Below are 20,055 nucleotides of genomic sequence, written 5' to 3'. Positions count from 1 at the left end.
TGCTATCTGAGACATTCCAACATCCTTTACTCTGAATCACTGCTTTCAGCTGTGATAGATGATGGAATTGAGGACAAACATGATTTAGGACTTTCTGCCAAGGTTATTGGTTTTAACTGAGGAAACTGTTCTGTCCATTTTCCCCACTAAGGAGCCGGGAGACTATAAAGATCCAAACATGATCCCAAAACCTGCAGGTGCCAGTAATCCAAATAAACATAGAGCAATTAGCAAAATTAACACAGCTTTAAATAGCTTGGATCACCAGATGCAGAGACATAGCAGGGTTCCATAAAATGAAAAGTTATTAGAAATTAAACCATTAATCATCTGTTCAAAGGCCTGGATGCAAAAACCGTTCTGTCTAAAATGGATGATAAAAAAAAATGGCATGGATTTAAAGGGGACAATTCAGTTGTTCCAAGTCTGATTTTGAAACATGTTCTATAGCTTTGATTCAATTGAGAATGGGGGATTATGACCAGAATTCTTCCCTGCTCCCAGCATGTGCAAACTACTAATCCCAGCAACTCTGGAGGGCGATTTCAGACATTGCCAACCTTCCAGATTGTTTGAATGATCTAATGCTGTAGAGAGAAGTAGTAAGGAAGATGTGCATGAAGTTAGTGGTGGGTTGCAAAGGCATTCAGATTATTGAAGATGTTAGTGGCAATTACAGTACTACTTGTTACAAAGAGGGAATAAAGGGGAATAGTAGTATTATTCCAATAATCAGGCATAGATGCAATCTTTGCATAGATGTTAAATAAGTTGTGCATCATTCCAAAGGTATATTAGATTCATATTTTAACATTTCCCACCTACCCTGCATCATTATTCTTCCAATATATTCACATAATTGATTACTTGCTTTCCACCTTATTTTTTGAAACTTACATTCATTTCAGTTTTTGATGGATCACTATCACACATGTATAAATCTCTAATTTTTTTTCTTTTAGTTTCAAATATCATTTGCAGGTTTTTTTCCCATTCCACTCAACCTGGTAGGTGCTCCTTGTTTAGTCTTTTTCACCCAATACAATTTTAAAAAAATCTATGAAAATTGTTGTGCCTTTTTCATCTTGTTCTCTTTTACTATATTGTTTGCAACTTACAAGGATTTTTTCCCCTCTAAAACATCCTGTATGTTCCCCATATTTCAGTAATTTATTTCTCAAAAAACAACAACCTTTCATCACTTTCCAAGTCATATTCTATCATAAACAGCCAACTGTTTCCTTCCCCATCTCAATTAAATCTTATCCCAATATCCCTGTTAAATTCTTCTTTACCATCACTCTTGCTGATTTGACTGCTGTTATTGGAATTGCAAATCTTCTGTGAAGCAGGTTTCACTAAGGAACCCACTTTATTTAATACATTATTCATCTAATGTCATTTACAGAGAACTCAGTCAGTCCAATGAGTCCCTTTATAGCATACTCCATTCCATTTCCTCTCATTTTCAGAGCAGTCAACATTTCCTGGTCAAACAGAAATTTCTGCTTTAGCGTGTTTTTCTTCAACATTATTATATTTCTGCAAACCTTAAGGTTTCTCTAAGATTATCAGTATCCTTTCCTTTTACATGTGGAAGATTCATTCAGTTGTATGAGGACAGGCTAAGTTTGCCAACAGTATATACAGTGTGATATTCAATTTTTTAAAAAAAGACTGGCAAACAAAGAAGTTATTTAGCATAGAATACAGAGAAATATAATGCTGTTGATTTGAAACATTTACCTCCTTCAGACAACCCATGAAATTATTGCTGATAGGAGATCCAGGTAAATCAGCTGTACTGGGACTTCCACCGACATAGAAGAAATCATCTGAGCCAAGCATAGTATAATCCTCTTGTGTGTAGCCAGTAGTGGTGAGGATTCCATCCACAGAGATTGTCACCTGTTTGAAGGATGCAATGGACAAAACAAAAACAAAAAAAGGAAAAGAAAAACAAAATTCCCAGCAATGACCTTATGGTTCTTAAAAGAGCAAGTCCTCTCCCTATTTTTATAAAACTTCTAGGATAGGTTTTGTTGATCTTTGTTGATTCATTGCAGCTCAGTTCCATTTTCTGGTCTGCTTTTTGCCCCTCCTGCATGGCTAGTTCAACTTTGCTACTGCCAAAAAAGATAAGCTATTCTACCTGCCATTGATGGCTTCCATTTAATAAGGCCAGAAAATGGAGCAATTGGTGGACGGGAGCGCTTATCTGAGCTGATAGTATGATTGATTAGCCATTATTGGTAGTGATTATTGTTAGTTATGACTGTTAGCAAAGACACTAATGATGAAGTTGATATATTTGATTTTGCTTCTTTGTATTTATTTGGCTCACAGCACACAAATGAACATGCATTCAGGGAAGGGAGGAAGGAAAGGGATCTCACTTTCAATACATTATGGAATGAACATGCTATGTGCCTACAAAGACGCCCACCACCACCCATTACTGCAACTTAAAAAGGAAAAAAAGTACAAAAATTTAAAAAGAAAACAGGATTAAAAAAATGAAAGAAAGAAGTCAACCATACATCAGCAAAAATGGAAAAAAATATAAAGTGAATTTGAAAACAAGAGAAAAAAATGGCAAACGTGCTCACACTCTGTACTTCAGCACACCCATGCCACTGTTTTTTTTTTCAAAATCCAGAAGGACAAAGTATCCTAAGAGAGATATTTTTCACACTTGCATGCATTCCTTTAAAAAAAAAAGCAAAAAAAAATATGAAACCATAAATTATAAAAGGAGAAAAACTTAAAAGAAATGAAGACTAAAATTTAAAAATCTAAAAATAGTCCAAACCCCATTAATTCATGGAGGGCAATGGAAAACAGAAGGGGTGGGGGTGGGGGCAGGAAAGGAAGGTTGTGAAAATGATATATGTATGTGATTTAAAAGTTAGATTAGTGGCTTGGTGGACAGATGGGGAGAGATAGATGCAGTATGGTGTTTGGGAAAGGAGGTGGGGGTTAACCAGACATAGACATGCCATGCAGCGTATATATTGCCCTGAACCAAACAACTGGCTGAGCTTCTGTTGGTTATGGCTGGTGGAATTTCAAAAAGACAGAGAAAGAATATGTGTGGAGGCTGGCCTGATGAAGAGGTTAAGATGGAGTGAGAAAAAAAGAGGGAAGTTTGGCCCAGTTTTGCCTACAACTGTTATTAGAACCAAAAAAATAAATAAATAAAGGGGAAAAGAGTGGGCTCACAACAACAAACTGTAGGCCCTGACATGGTAGTTGAGTTAAAAACCTTTGGAAAAAAACAGAAAAAGAAGGGGAAAAAAGTCTCACCTCCCCAAACTTAAAAAAAAAAGGGGGGGGACTAAAGGAAAGAAAGAAAAGGGATTAGCAAAATATTGACAAAAATAGAATTAAAAAATCTTTTAAAATAGATAAAGTGAAGAAGCCAGCGAAAGAGATAATTAAATCCCATTTCCAGAACTATTGTATTTATTTTCCTTTGTTTTTGTCTTACGGAAAATATATAAAAATACAAATAGTAAGAAAAGGTAACTATAGCAAAATCAAAAGAAGAAGAAGAAGAAGAAGGGGAAGGTAAGTTTAAAGCGGAAGAAAAATAGGGGATGGGAGATGGAGAGGGAAAGGAAGATAACACACGGCAAACCCAAAAAAAGAGACAATAAGAATGATATCTACCAGACAATGTAGTTTGTTTACCATAGCGTGTCCAATGCCTGAGTGCTTTGCGGAAAAGGGGGAAGAAAGGAAATTAAAAAATTGTGAACAGAACGATTGTTAATTAAAATAACCAAAAGCAAAGATGAGTCGTTAGGGTGTTAGTACATTAGTCGGTTAGTAAAAATGACACATTGCATGAATGGTCTAGTGTTAGTTTTTCAAAAAAAGGCATGGGGTGCCCGACACACACAGAGTGAAAAAGAGGACAGCATGAGCAGGACTGTCTGGGAACCATGCCATAGAGATTGTTAGAAGGAAGGGAGCTGCCTGCCCTTCCCATTCTTATGCTATTAGTTACCCAGCCCACTGTCAGAAACAAGGGACATTTCCTCTAAAATCCGAGTAGAATTTGAAGGATACAAACAATACTTACTTTTCAAGTGAAAATCAAATATGTATTCACCCTCTGTACTTCTCCACCCATATAAATAATGACAAACCATCATGAGTAACCATTCCGTCCCACTTCCCAATCCATTTCAACCTCCTTTTAGAGTTCCACTCAATACGAGCCTCAGGTATAGCTCAGATAGTCTAATCAACTCAACCTATCTCTTGAGTATAGACAGTTGCTTGACAATTTCTATGCAGCCACCAATTCCCAGGGCTATTTTTTCCTGTATGGTAGTTGAACTTTCAGGAAAGACATACAGAATATAAAAGTCCAGACTAACAGAGACAACATGTAGCTCACCTGTAATATTCAGGAAAGTGGGGAGAAGATTCCCTAATTGAAGATTGCTTGCATCAGGTATTTTGGATTGAATGGAAAAAGGTTGACAGAATTTAACATGTCATTTGAGGAAAGGGAAGACTTGTCTTTCTTACCCATGGATAGTTTTACAATTGACTTCCAAACTGCCAAATTTGGTGGTACATATTTGTTTGAGAGACTTCAAAAAAATGTTTAATTAGTAGTGTTTAGAGATGTTACCGACGTGGGGAAACATATGTTGATAACTGAGTTTTTAGTTCTTTTAGTTTCCAATGGGTGCTGGAATCCTTTGATTAATTATGCAAACTTGAGAGACAAGTATTTTCCCCCCTAAAACACTAAAACTAGGGGTAATTCCCTTTAATGTAAACATTCACTTCATCAAATAGATTTTACTGTTTTCATTGTGTTTCATTGTGTTTTATCATTTTCAACAGCCTGGTAAACTTATTTAAGTAGAGATGCACCAAAAAAAGAGGGTAATATCTGCAGCACGTCTAAAATTTATTGGAAAAAATGCTGCAGTCCTTTAATTGTGAAATTAAGTACCACATTGCTTTAAGTGATTGTGGGTTGGGTGAGATCAACAAGATTGTTCTGTTCAAGCTCCTGCTCAGATACATTTAAATTTTACAATTTGAAAGAAATTTGTCTTTCTTTCATGTTTATTTGTACTATTTTATTATATTTTATTATTTGAAGTTAATAATATTAATAGTGTCCTTAAATACAATTTTGATGAAAAGGCAAAAGCAGGACAATAACAGTTATTGATAGGCTATGTTCTTTTTTGATAGCAACAGCACTTAGAGTTATATACCATGTCACAGTGCTTACAGCCCTCTCTCAGCGGTTTTACAGAATCAGCCTATTGCCCCCAACAATCTGGGTCCTCATTTTACTGACCTCAGAAGGATGGAAGGCTGAGTCAACCTTGAGCCTGGTGACATTCGAACTGCCAAATTGCAGGCAGCCAGCAATCAGCAGAAGTAGCCTGAAGTACTGTATTCTAACAACTGTGCCACCGCAGCTCATGTGTGCTTTTTTTTTTTTTTTTTAATTGTCACTGTGAAGTTTGGCTTCAAAATCAAATCAAATCATTAAAATATTTAGCAGAAACATATTGCAGTAGCAATATAAGTGCTATCTTCCTATTCTTTTATTTTTAATCATTTTAATCAATTATTATTTTAAGAAACCTTTCGTCACATGCTGGAAAGCATGACTGAGAAGCATGGCACATAGAATTTGTACAATTTCTTTTGTTTTATATATTATTTAGATCGGCATATTTAAGTGTATCTACAAGAAAAACAAATAATGTTACCAACCTTTTTTCTGAAAGTGCTGGTGAAAAATATGGACACTTTTCCAATTCTACCATTAAAAAGTTTTACATTCAATAAAAGAAACACTTTTTGTTAAAATAACCATATAGGAAATTTACTGGGGCACAAACTACTTTGAATTATGTTAGTGTATAGTGATTTCACTATGCAACAAAATATTATTTTTTATGTACAGTCTTTTAAAAAAAACTGCATATACTTTTTAAAAAATGAATGCATAGCTGTTCTTTTATAAGTTTATGGTATCAGGCTATAGGTAAATTTGAATTGTAAGAGAGACAAACATTTATGCCTGCTCACAGAAACCTGCATTAGTTTTTTAATTGAAAAGTATTCCGTAGTGTGATAATTTTAATGCGCTCCATGAACCAAGAAAAGAAAAAATGGAATGCTGTTGTCCAACAAAAAATGTTATTTCATTCTGTTATACATGTACATTGTCTGAATATGTAAAAAACAAAAACAAGTATCTACTTTTTAAAAACTGCTGTAAATTCTACAGTATATTGCCACATCCCCTGTCTGTATTTTGAACAGGCAGCTGGGTTACAGCTAGGAATATTAGTTTTACTTTGGATTTTTCCCATAATTAAATAAAATTCTCTCCTATTTATAGAAAAATAATATACCACTAACTAAAATGGTTATTAAATTGAAAGAGAATTTTAAAAAACAACCATTATAAAAATGTAAGTTTGGGGTGGGTAAAAATATATGTGCATGAAACATGGATAAAATGAATCAAAAGTTATAGTTTAAAATTACATTTTAGGATAACCATTTCCAGACGATGAGAGAGTTTAAATGAAATAAGATAATTAGCCCAAGGGAAATAATTTCTCCCTTCAGATCAGTGGTGGGTTTCAAAAAATTTTTAGAACCTTTTCTGTAGGTGTGGCCTGCTTTGTGGGAGTGGCTTGCCAGCCATGTGACTGAGTGGGAATGGCTTGGCAGTCACGTGACTGGGTGGGCATGGCCAACTTGTAAAATGTGGTGAAACTCACTTAACAACGCTCTTGCTTAGCAACCAAAATTTTGGCTCAGAAACTCTGGCATTTGAAGCACGCAAGTCTTAAAGCTGTCAAGTTACAAGACCCTTACACCCCTAACACTTTAGAAAAAAAAAACCAGGGGTGTTCAAACTTGACAGCTTTAAGACTTGTGGACTTCAACTCCCAGAATTCCTCCTCCAGTCATGTTGGCTCAGGAACTCTGGCATTGAAGTGTGCAAGTCTTAAAGCTGTCAAGTTACAAGACCCTTGCACCCCAAACCCTTTAGAAAAAAAACCCAGGGATGTTCAAACTTGACAGCTTTAAGACTTTAAGGTTTAGATAGGAGTCTTAGAGGCAGGTGGGCCGATTGATGACCCAGCCAATCAGTCAGTGGCAGGCAGGGCAAGCGTGGTGTGGATGGGAGAGAGGAGGGAGCTGGAATAGGGTTCTAAATGGCACGGTAGATTTGTGGAACCTCTTCTATAGAAGAGGTTAGAACTGTCAGGAACCCACCTCTGATTCAGATGTAGTGCTGTAGTCCAATGTTCCTTTAACCAGAGTTTGGCCTGATACCATTAATTAAACTAAATTAAATCAAACTGCTCTGAATGAAACTAAATTTTAAAATATAGCAAAAAACACTTTAAAGTTATGAGACTTACTAATCAAAACATACGGTAAAAAGGAAATCTAGAAAAGCAGTATTGTTGGTGTTCCCCAAGAAGCAAAATTAAGTGTTCTGGTTTCAAAGCTACGTTAAAACAGGCAAAGAGTTCTTAGTATGTAACTACCTAAAAAAAATGGATCAAAAGGTATACTGAAATGTGATTTCCCAGTTGGAAAGCTAAGGAAAACTGTGAGAGAACTAATTTTGTGAACTTCTAATAAAATAAAATAAAATAAAATAAAATAAAATAAAATAAAATAAAATAAAATAAAATAAAATAAAATAAATGGCTGTGAAATCAGAAAAGCTAAATTAAATTAAATAAAACTAATGTCCTTGAATTGTGGCACTAGAGAAAAAGCTGACAGTACCTTGGACTGAATGAAGTAATCATTTTATATTAGATGAAATAAAACCAGAGGCAAAAGTCACTGGAGGAGGTCATAATGCTTGGAGAAAAAAATAAAATAATAAAAAGGACAGCATAAGCAAGGTTGCTAGATGCTATTTCTGTTATTACAAATGTGAGCTTGCAAGAATTTATAGAAGCAGTTAGTGACAGACAATCTTAGTTAAATGTTGAGTAATTTATGACTTGGAAGTCACTCAATGATTGAACAGCAACAAATTAGATTTAGAATTCCAGGAATATTAAAATATATGCTACATTTATGGTTTTGCTTGCTGTCATCAATGCCTTGGTCAGCTCTCGTTTGGGCCCAAGAAGTTCAGCTAATCCAGAACGTAATAGCTCAAGCAGTGAGTTTGCCCACTATGCTTCTGAGTGCAATTCAAGATGCTGATTTTCGCCTTTAAATCCCTAAAAGGCTCAGGATCTGACCATTTGTAGAACTGCTAGTTTACGTGGCTTCTGCCAATCTCTTAAGAATTAAAAGAAGTACCCTTCCAGATCCTGGCGCTAAGAAGTGCCATCTGCAGTAGCTATGTGATTGCGCCAGCTTCATTACTGCTCCCCTTAAACAGAATAGAATTCCTGGGAAAGACAGATTGGCTCCAATTCTTGTGGCTTTTGAAAAAATAATTCATTCTCTAAAAAGACTACTGATATGAGAACACTCTGGAAATTCAGCTATTTATTGGGGGGGGGCAAATTTGGGGAGGGAAGAAGAGGGAAAAAGATTTTCTTACAGCTTGACAGTGATTGTTAACATCCTTAGACATACATGGATAATTCTGTTCTATTATTATAGAAATTCCTTAAATCAGCTTTTCCATCGCATAAAAGAATAACATTATTTGTTTTAATATGCACGTGTGCAAGTAATATAAATATGCAATGCTTTGCTTAAATGTGTGACAAGTTTTTTCAAACACTTAAAACACATAAAAAGTTAAAATATCTATTTGAAAGAATCATGGGTGACAAACTACACAATATTTACCAATCAGTAAGAACTAAAAGGATTTATATACTATAGAATATTTATCTGTCATCCTGCAAATGGTCCCAAGTGAGTTAATATATTTCACCAGCTTTCAGAAGGAAGGTTATTTATATTTATCTGTACCTATTAAAAGCGTAAGTGTATATTTTAGGAGAGAGGGAAGAGTTTTGATACTTTAAGTCTGGGATAAATGTAAAAATATTATCAAATAAAGCTGTGTGTTTAAAGAAGTAATAAATGGAGTTATAAAAGGGCAAAATATTATTATTAATAATAATATTATGGGGAAGGGGATCTTCAAAGAAGCGTTCCTCGTCTATGTAGTCATCACAGGGAAAGAGGGATAAAGACAAAAGCAGTAGTAGCATAGCTTCATAATGAAAATCAAAGCAAAGAAATAAGGAAATCTGGAAAAAGTACGGCCAGTATCAGGAGCATAAGGTTAAAATAATTACTTCACATATAAAAGAAAAATAGAGAGAAACAGAAGAACAAAGACTATTATCGGCCCAATCCACTAAAAATCCATCTGCACAAACTCTCTTAAAATGATCTTGCTCAGATATTATTCTTGGGTATGTGCAGCAATGCGGTTTGTCATTCATTGTAAAAGGTTTGTGCAAAAGAAAGTCCAAGTGAATCAGGCCCATTACAGAATTAAAGTAATGATTTAATGGAAATGGTTAAATCAATTACCAGGACATAAAGGAGAAAAAGAAAGTGGATAAAGCTGCTGCAGGAAATACTTTCCATTCCTACTGTAATTAAATGCAACAAGAATATTACTGATAAGATTGAAATGTAATTAAGGAAATAAGAAAAAAAAGAAAGGAAAAGAAGGGGGGAAGTGCAAAGGAAAAGTGAGATAAAAGTGAAGTCACAAAACATAGTGTTAAAATAAATTGGAGATGGGGGAAAGGTAGAAAATTATTAAGTGGAAATGAAGTTATTGCAATGAGATCAAGTTATAATAAATGAAAGCGCACTTGTTTTCCTTCAAGTTACTTCAAGTTTCCTTCTAGCTACTAATTTACTATTACATTTATTCACTACAACAGAACTTTACCACAGTTCTCTTCCTTTCCTCATTACCTGCCGCAGGTTGCGAGTCACTTTTACGTTGTGCCATTGGTTGTCATTAAATTTGCCACTGACTGGCTCCACAATGGCTTCAAAGGCTCCAGATCCCAAGTTAATGATCAGTGAGACGGCGCCATCTTTCAGAGCCAGGTTGACATAATCAGCCGACTTGCCCGTGTGCAGGATAAGGCCATTGCGCTGCCATGTCTTGAAGGACAGTGTGATTTCATCACTGCTGCTTTGAATGGGGTTCTGGGAGAGGTCATAGCACAGGTACTCGGAGCCACGGAAAGTGGCTACATTCTCATCTCTTGCTGCAGAAAGACAAAAAGAAAAATGCAGAAGACTGGTCAGCTTTATTTCATGAAGAAATAACATTCACTTTGCTTCACTGAAACAGATATTCATGAATCATGGTTATTTTTGTTCTTGCTCTATTTACATTGCTTAATTATTCAAAACAGGCGTAAGGCACTTAGTGTAACCATAAGCTTGTAGTGTCTCTGGACAAATATTACTTCTTAAGAGCACAGGAATGTGACCTCTGATATAATCATCAACATTTATATCAAAGCTTCCAATCAGGCAACATTTTAAATCTTGAGCACAGTTTAAAGCTTTCTTTTCCTCATTTATTCAAACGAGGAGCATAATTTTGGAAGAGAGATTAGATTTAGGAATGAAACTGATAGATGATATGGGAAACACCAGACCCAAAGGATTGGAGCATATTTTTACTTTATTTAGGGAGATAAATGAATATAGTATAAAACTGAGCAGATAGAAGTATGAGCAATTATTTGAATTAATCAAACAAAACTTTCAGAGAATTAACATGCAATGAACTCAAACCATCAGAGGTAAATATGTGAGTCCAACATCTATTTTAGCAGCTTATTTAATATTCTTCTAATTTCCTTTCTTTCATGATCATTACCTCTTTATTTCATCATATTTAACATATTGCATAACAGTGGGATATTTTCAATCTTATTGTAAAGTTGGCACCATTTCTAATATCCAATTAATATTATTCTAATTTTGGCAAATTGCTCATTTAAATTTACTGATAACTAAAGATCAATTCTCTTGAAAGAATTTGTTTCTGGTTTTCATTCATTGGCAAAACAGCATAAAGAAACCCATACTATATACAATAAATATAAGCTATCATCTGGAGTTACATCAATCCTTTGAAAAAGGTACCTCAGAAAGGAGAAAGCATATATAAATGTATACATTGCTAAAGCAATGACTCTTCCAGATTCTCAAAACTGTATGTATTTATTTCTTTATTCAATTTCTATAGCCGCCCAACTCATTATGGGCGGCTTACAATTCTAAAATTATAAAACAATTTTAAAAACATTAAATCACTAAAACATCCACAAAATAAATAACTACACTGAGCCCAAGGGAGGGGTCAAATGTGTCACCAGTCTCAAGTTCCTTCATGACCACAAGAGATCTGATTCCAGCCTACCATGAATTGCATTGACTCTTATCAAGAGCCAATTTGCTGTGGCCCTTAGTAGTTCAGATTCTTGTAGAGAATGTAAGCTTGCAATAAACCTTAATATTTATTTGCACTGCCTGGATTTCCTGATTTCTCAGGTTTGATATGCAAACAGCATTTGTGACGATTAATCGACTAATAGTAAAATCAAGTAATGGGGCCCTTAAGACATTCAAAGCCCCAGGTACATAGTGATGTTTTTAAAACTTTGTGAAAAGCTAACAGGGTTGGGCCATGTGTGATGGTGAGCCTCCCAATCTAGAAATTGGAATAATTGGAGCTGTACTCAAAGTTGTGCAAGGCTTTCCTAACTACAGATGTCACTTTCTCTTCAAGCAGGAGCTTGATTGTGAACTAGATCTGTTTGGGCTAGTGCCATCCCTTTCAGAATTAGAGATGGAAGAACTTTATCTTCAGAAGGTCCAAATACTCACAGCCAGCCCATATGGCTAATATTGAGTGAGGGCCCATTTTGTCCCAAACAATCCCAAACAACCTCCAGACACTGGAGTAGGACAACCATAGCATCACTCAAATGGCCTGGAGTATAGATATAAAGCTGGGTGTCATCTGTATATTGAAGATATCTCACCCCCAAACTAATGGATCACCTCACCCAAAGGCCTCATGCAAATGTTAAATTGAAGGGGAGAAAGAACAGAATCTTGAGGCACCTTACAAAGTAAGGGCCACAGCCTGGATCTCTCCGAAATCATCAACACTGACTGAAATTGGAAGAAGGAGGAAAATCAGCACAACACAATGTTACTCATTCCCAACTCGTACAGCAGGCCCAGAAGGATTCCATGGTCAATGGTATCAATAGCTGATTCTAGTTTTCTCTGCTTATGTATACATGCATGACCACATTGCTTTTCAGTTATAAGGAAAGGAGAAAGCCATCCACAGTATCAACATTTCACTGAGAAACAGCTGGCAAGTGACAACCCAGGGGGAGCAGTAAAGGAATATGACATTTCTAATTCTAATTGGTTGTGCTCAGAAGGAGGCCACTCATCATATTCTGTAAACAATGTGGGATCCAAAGTAGGTTAATTGCAATCAGGTTCTTTTCAACTCAAAGGTATGGAATTTAAATAAGCTATGATAAGTTATCCCAACTCTATGGGACAGATAATAAAAAGGGTGTTAAAATAGTTATGAATCATTAGCTAAAACAGATTCCCTAGGCACATTTTATAAGTTGCGACACCTAAGCTGTTTGGTTAGTATAATGGTCAGAAAACATTATTTGGATAGGAAACAATGATCACTAGTTTTTTAAAATAATCAGCTGTGATTTTTTTAAAAAAAATAGTCTGCCTCTGTTAGCTGGGTTTGGGGATGATATAGTTATAATGATTTTGATTCTCTTTTGAAAATTAATTTCAAAGGAGTGGAAAATTTCTATTTGATTTTAAGACATTTCCACAGTGATGTTTCACATACTTCTGTTTGTGTGTGTGTATATGCCCATGCGCGCGCACGCACACACACACAAACTATGCACTTGGCAAAATGATAGACAATTTAATCCTGGGAAAGGAAATGATATGAACAAAAATCAAAATAATCATGCCTTCAATTTGTTTGGAATTTGGTGGGGCAGAGCACGACTCTGAAGAACTTTTGAAATTGTATTATCATATCCTACAACTAGTAAGGTATGACAATAATAGCATTCCTATAATCTTTCTAGTGTCTCTTTTCTAACCTGGGCTATTCTGAAAGGATTGCAGGTATACCAGTGTGCTGGTACCCAGGTCTCTTTCTCAGTATATTCTAAATCAGTTGAGAATGTTAAGGTGCTAAATACAGGAAGCAAACAGTGGCATTTCTATTGTTGAACTATAATTCCCAACATCTCTCACTATTTGCCATGCTTTTTAGGGATGGTGAGAATTGTATTACAGCAACATCTGATGTCCGCAAGCCAAATTCTACAAAAAGTCAACATTCTTGAGAGATGTTTCCCGAGTCCCAAAAGCTGGTATTTAGCCTCTTGGATATGCGAAATAAAATATTCTACTGTATTATACTACATGACCACTGAGATCTTTAGATATTTATACATCACTTTTAGAAGAAATGCTCTATATGCTGTTGGAAATTTGATCCGATAGTTTGAGCTGACTTGAATTCCACAAATTGTTTATTTGTTTTGGTAGTGGTGATAAAAAGGTGCGATAATGGTATAAAAGTAAAGATAATTATTTCAGTAGCATAGACCTAAGCTTTATTATATCATCTGGAGCATAAAATATTGCACATCAATATCCTCTAAACTTTGGTAATGTCATAGTTAATAAAGACTGAATTACACTTAATGAAACCTTAACATCCCTCAGCAACAAGGAGTATAAAGGCCTATATTAGCATGTAACAATTGTCTCAGAAGAATTGCTGACAACAATTGTATTTCCATGGCAACCAAGGTTAAAAGTTTTATAGTGCTATTTCTGCAACAGAAGTTTCTGGTCGTTGCACTTTCTTTTGATCTAAAGAAAAGAAATGTATAACTATGGTCAGACATGCACTCTATATATCTACAGAGACATCTGATCAAATAACTGGATTCTGAGGTCAATGTTAAATGGAGTTACAATTGTTAAGCTATATCACCTCAATAAAGAATTTCTAAAGCATTTAAGAAACTGGGGTCAGGGAAAGTAAACGTAAGTTCAATGTAAATTATATTTATAGGGTCATTACTTCAAGTCATTTGTATAGAAGTTAAATGTCATTCAATGCAACTAATAATATGAAAGTTCATTTATTAATTTTAATAGTAATCCAGAGAAAATCACACTCCAGAGACAATACTATGCAAAGCATTCCAAAGGACATTTTTTTTTTTATGTTTCATAATGCTCAGTTCCTAAAACTATTAAAGGAACTTTTTAAAGTTTGACATGACCAGTCCGAAGACTTTCCCTGACTGAATCTGTGGTATGCATGCCAAATCTTCTGGAAGATATAGCTACTTAAACATTTCAATAAAGAATGTCCATCTTACTTATTTTAGTTTAGTTTATTTATTAGACTTATTTAGTCAAAATAATAGCAAATATTTTGTGAAACATTTTTTAATGTTTTATATCTAAAATTTAATATTTGGATATTAATATATCCATTGTATTACTATAAAATATATATTTCACATTCCTATGTAGAAAGTAGAGTAGAGTAAAGTAGAGTAATTCTTTATTGACCAAGTGTGATTGGTTACACAAGGAATTTGTCTCCAGTACATAAGCTCTTAGTCTACATATAAATACCGGTAAATCATAAATCATAGGATCTCCTTCTAGCAAACATGAATTGAATTGTGCTGTTAGCATCCATCACCCAATTGCTACTTCATTGCAATGGTTTCATTCCCCATTTTCCATAGAAAATTTACCATAGGGATGTTTAAATTGGCCATTATGACAAGCAAGCATTTCCCATCTAAAGAGGGGGAAATTGGGCAAAGTGGCTAAGGGGAAAATGAGAAGAGACTAAATTATCTGGTCAGGAAACAATGTAGCTCACAGAGGTATTCACAAGAAGGGTCAAACAAAAGCAATATCCCAATGCAAACTCCCTGCCAACATGATGCAAGCTCTTTTCTTTTTGTACATGTGGTATGATGTGGACATGTGTGTATGAAAGGAGTAGAGCTTTTATCACAATATTGCTTTTAGCATTTAGATAAAAGCGCTGGGTCCTGCGGATAAGTTGACTAACCTTGGATAAACCATTACTAATGTGAAACTACACACAATTGCATATTTTTTCCTGCCAATGTTGAATTGAACAGTTCTTTCAATAGCACATATTTATGTTGGTATTTGGCATGCAAAGATACCAGATTCATTTGTTGGAAGCCAACATGTAATCCTCACCAGCGAAAAGGGTCTCAGAAAGCAGACTGGGGAAATCTGATATATTATAGCATATATCAGAATTAAAACACTGGATTATAATTGAAAGAATTCAGCATTCTAAATAAATCACCTGATACACTTGCTTTATTCTACCTTAAACTGAGCTTATTATACACCTGTTAACATAATGTTTATATCCTCAGGTCCTTCCATACTGTCTCAATATAGTGCAGTATGATGGATGCCTCAGGTTGCCCGAATAAATGCATACACATCTATAAAATAGAAACACATATTCACTCCAGCATGAGGCAAGCAGATGAATCTTGGAAACTCACAAGCAAGGAATCGCCTTTTTTTTCCATTGCTGTACTCTATAAACAAGTATTTAAGGCATGTGTAATTCTGCATGATAGTATACAAACACTAACATTAGCAGTGGTAGATAGTTTTGACCTTCTTGAATTTGCTGCTAACCCTAACCTAACTCTAACCCTTTAAATCAGGGTAGGGTAGGGTAGGGTAGGGTAGGGTAGGGTAGGGTAGAGTAGAGTAGAGTAGAGTAGAGTAGAGTAGAGTAGAGTAGAGTAGAGTAGAGTAGAGTAGAGTAGAGTAGAGTAGAGTAGAGTAGAGTAGAGTATAATTACTATACTATAGATCAGTGGTGTCAAACTCAAGGGTGCTTAGATCTGGCCCATGGGGCCATTTTGTAAACAGTGGCCCACGGTGCCTCTGCCAGAAAAAAATGGATCTCACAAGGACCACGAGCAGCTCCATTTTCACTGACAGAGGTTGCAAGAGGCCATTGCAACTGAAAACAGAGCTCTGGAGCCCATTTTTGCTGGCAGAGTGCTTGTGCCACCACAAGCACCCCAACACAAGTGACATTGAACTGGCTATGCCCACCTTGGCCACGTCCACCCCATTCGCCTGAAGTCAAACACAACCCTGATGTAGCCCTCAATGAAATCAAGTTTGACACCCTTTCTTTAAATACTTCTGGCAGTCATTACAATATTTGATTGAAGTCAATTCTATAGTTGTTTTGTTTAAACAAGGGCTTTTTTAAACATGTTGTGACATTACTTAATTCACAACTACATTTTGGAGGGAAGGAAAAAAGATAGCTATTCCTGCCACCTTACAAATAACTACAAAGAAGTAGTTCGACAAAGTCATAAATTTTAGCTTTTAAGCTATCTTCCCAATATCTATTTAATTTTCAATTTATTCTTCCTCTTGAAGTCACCATTGATTTAACATTTTCCACTGTTGTGAGATGATTCCAGTTAAGTTATGGTACAGACCACAGACCAAGAGACAGAATGCTTTCCTTTGATATTTACACAAAAATATCTAATAGAACATACAATTCAGCTGTGTTAAATTGAACAGACATAATTGATTTACTTATCTGTGGCTAATTATATTTATCAGTGATAATGCTATAGTCATAAATGAAAAGAGACAATATTAAACAGTTTAAGTTTACTTTCCTCCTGTATTTCTTTAACTGCTGACCTTTCACAACAATAAATATACCATAGTCATTTCCTAGCTGGTATTGCTCCCTTTTACTGAGTTGCTTCTCTGGCTCTCCGTCCTTATCCGTTCCTAGGAGCAAGAAAATAATTACTTGATGGTAGCTGGCTGTAGCTGGACTGAATCTTTAGAGGGCTGTAAAGTGTTGCTACTCATTTCTTAGCTGTAGTAGCTTCCAAAGCTTTCTGCTTATTCCAAATATTTTGGTCTCATTGGTTTCTTCACACACGACTGGCTGTTGTTGCCTTCCAATGCATTCTCTTCCACCCAGACCCCTATAGCAATGGTGGGATTCATTTTTTTTTTACTACCAGTTCTGTGGGCATGGCTTGGTGGGCATGGCCAGTGAAGGATACTGTAAAATCTCCATTCCCACCCCACTCCAGGGCAAGGATACTGCAAAATCCCCATTCCCTCCTGATCAGCTGGGACTCGGGAGGCAGAGACTAGATGGGGGTGAGGCCACTCAAAGGTGGTATTTATCAGTTCTCCGAACTACTCAAAATTTCCACTACCAGTATTCCAGAACTGGTAAGAACCTGCTGATTACAACCTTTAGTTGTCTTCTTTTTTCTCCCTGCTATATACTGTAGATGTGGTTGCTGGTTCTCTTAAAGTCTCGGGAGTAATACATCTAGACTCAATTGCATCTTTGTATGAATTAGTAATGCAACTGATTATTCTTTTTCCCCCTTCTTTTTGGTAAGGTGTGCCCTTTATTTTATATAAGAGTGAGTCACTAAAGAAGTGGGTCTATTTTCTCTTGATGGAGATTGATGTAGAGTGGAATAATTACCATCAAATTCATCAGTCTGAAAGAAGCATTGAGTTATTTGTATTGACTTGGGCAAAATATTCATCAAAAGCAAAATATACTAAAAGAAAAATGCAAAAGTGCATGAATAATTTTGCAGTCACAACAGTTCTTAATATGGCAAAGGCTTTGAAAAACATTGAATTCCCTCCTCATTGAAAGATCACAAAGGACTACATACACCAAAATGATTTGGCAGTTGATAACTGAGCCTGAAAGAGAAAATGTATTTGAAATATATGGGAATCATGATTTCCAGTTTGCCAGACAGAGTTTTCAACAGTTTTCACCTTACAAGTATCCTTTATAAATGCACAGTGGTTTAATAAATTGATGAATGGGAACCTGATTTCTAAATGCTGGACTGGGGCCTAATTCTATAGTTACTGAATCAAATTATTTTATTAAGGCTTTTATATTCTAAATTTTAAGTTCATAAAGGAAATTATATCCCATTCAGATTATCATTTTATGTCTCACAACACAGCAAAATGATAAAGCTGCACCCTTGTCTGTGCTATGAAATCTGACTGTAAAATTTGCATATATGGCATAATGAGCGCATTTTTTGTTTGATCTTGCAAAGGTTTTGAATGGGATACTAGATTTTTTTTCTCCTTTCTTACAGTTATAACTTCATTTAAGATAATAGATCACAGGAATCCTGCTGGCTCAACTAAAGTGAGACACACTGTAACATGAATAATATTATTTTCATATCTTGATATGATTTATGACTGTAAGTCTGCCATCTCTATTGATTCAATATATGTGTCAAAAGATAGAGAACTTTATTAAATTCTGCAGTGTTAATGCTGCTTTGTGTCAAAATGGTCCGTTTGGTCCAACAAAGATCATTCTGATCTTTCAAAAGTGCAGTTCAAAAGCAACAACTCTGTTAATCAAAATTAAAACAGAGTAGATAAATATGGACAAAATAAAATAGCATGTCATGGTCCTATAAGATACTTTTTGGATTCTTTGTTTCCTTGGAATTCTAATTGCAAGAACTATAAAAAATGGGTTGTTGTTTTTTAAAGACAAGATGTGAACAGAAATGAGCAAGTGAAAAATGGTCACAATACAATGTCATTTAAAGGGATTCGTGCTAATGATATCCCACTGTTTGTATCAGACATTTTCACAGGCTCAGTAGTCTTGTATTTAATTTAGAAACCTGGATAATTTTAGACTATTTTAAGTCCATAACTGCCCAATAACACTGCATAACAAAACAAAACAAAACAATCAAGTATCCTGAAGGATACTTTTTTGGGGCAATGTTTTGCCTAATACATTGGTTTATACGAAGAATTAATTCATTTTCTAATAAGTATATTTTATCAAAAAGTGGTCAAGATCCAAGTATATAACAGTAGCAGCGCAAAGCAGATATAAGCAAAATTTCAAATAAATCTGGATAAAATTAGAAATAAACACTGGAAGTGTTTAATATGGTTATTTATTGTATCTTCATGCATATAGTTTTTCCCTAAAATTAGGCAATATGTGGAATGAAGTGTATAAAGAGTTTCTTGAGCTGGTATAATATTTCCCAGACAACAGATACAAATAATTTGGAAATCGCTTTTCTTACAAACTTCAAAAATAAAATGTATTAAATTTCTTTCTTTCTTTCTTACCTCCCCCCTGTAACAAGAAAATATGCTTTCTCTTTTTCTCCAGAAGTGAAAAAAGCTTCCAATGCCATAGTTTGATTTGTTAAATCCTTTCCTGTGTTTCTGACTGCTTTTTCCCCTGACCCCTTCCCTTCTTTTTCCCATCCTCTGAAAAAGCTAGTGTGTTATCAGGGAGAGAGAAACTGGTAAAAGCAAACAGGTACTTAAGAACTGCAATTCATTGATTTGACAACTTGCTCGTCCTTTGTTGAGTCAGATTTCTATTTTTGGTCTTAATAATCTTTTGGGATCTCAGATGTGGTAACAATTCTCTGTCATTTGTTGTCTTTTGTCTGATTTCTTTTGCTCTATTTTTTAGGAACTCAATGTTTTCCAGCATTGTTAGAGAAGCAGCAGCATTTAACAATTAACAAAAATTCACACAGCAATGGATACAATCAGGACTAAAGTGTCCCTAAATTGTCTTGCAATTAATAAATCTTTTTTCCCCAACTAGAAATCTCATAACTAACAGATGTATGTGCAGTTCTGGATATATGACTAGGCCAAGAGAATGTTACAGATGTCAGTAACTATTTTGATGAGACAATCATACAAGAGGAGGGCTATAGGTATTTTCTATTTCACATCCACATCTTAATGTGGGAAGAGATTGTAGTAAGTGGCTCTCTTCCTGCCTGCGCACAAGCTATGCTCAATGTAGTTTTATGGGCCGCAAGCCACCAGCACTCGGGGGGGCAGAGCTTGTGC

General features: G+C 35.3%; 1 protein-coding gene across 10 annotated transcripts in view; it reads right to left on the bottom strand.

Moving 5' to 3' along the window:
* The window catches only part of NRXN3 (neurexin 3), a 1,234,604-nt gene that overhangs the window by 864,676 nt on the left and 349,873 nt on the right, over positions 1-20,055 (bottom strand). For all 10 annotated transcript variants that reach the window (XM_087724996.1, XM_087724986.1, XM_087724939.1 and 7 more), the window contains exons 5-6: positions 9,937-10,238; positions 1,747-1,908 (exon numbers count right to left, since the gene is read on the bottom strand). In XM_087724996.1, the coding sequence (XP_087581122.1) occupies positions 1,747-1,908; positions 9,937-10,238 (464 nt within the window). The remainder of the gene's footprint in view (positions 1-1,746; positions 1,909-9,936; positions 10,239-20,055) is intronic.

The sequence above is a fragment of the Thamnophis sirtalis genome, unplaced genomic scaffold, assembly GCF_051295495.1.
Source record: "Thamnophis sirtalis isolate CommonGarterSnake01/CBP01778 unplaced genomic scaffold, rThaSir2_p1.2 scaffold_1, whole genome shotgun sequence".
Taxonomy (NCBI): Eukaryota; Metazoa; Chordata; class Lepidosauria; order Squamata; family Natricidae; genus Thamnophis; species Thamnophis sirtalis.
The sequence above is the reverse complement of the archived record's forward strand: the minus strand, read 5'-3'. Positions and strand labels throughout refer to the sequence as shown.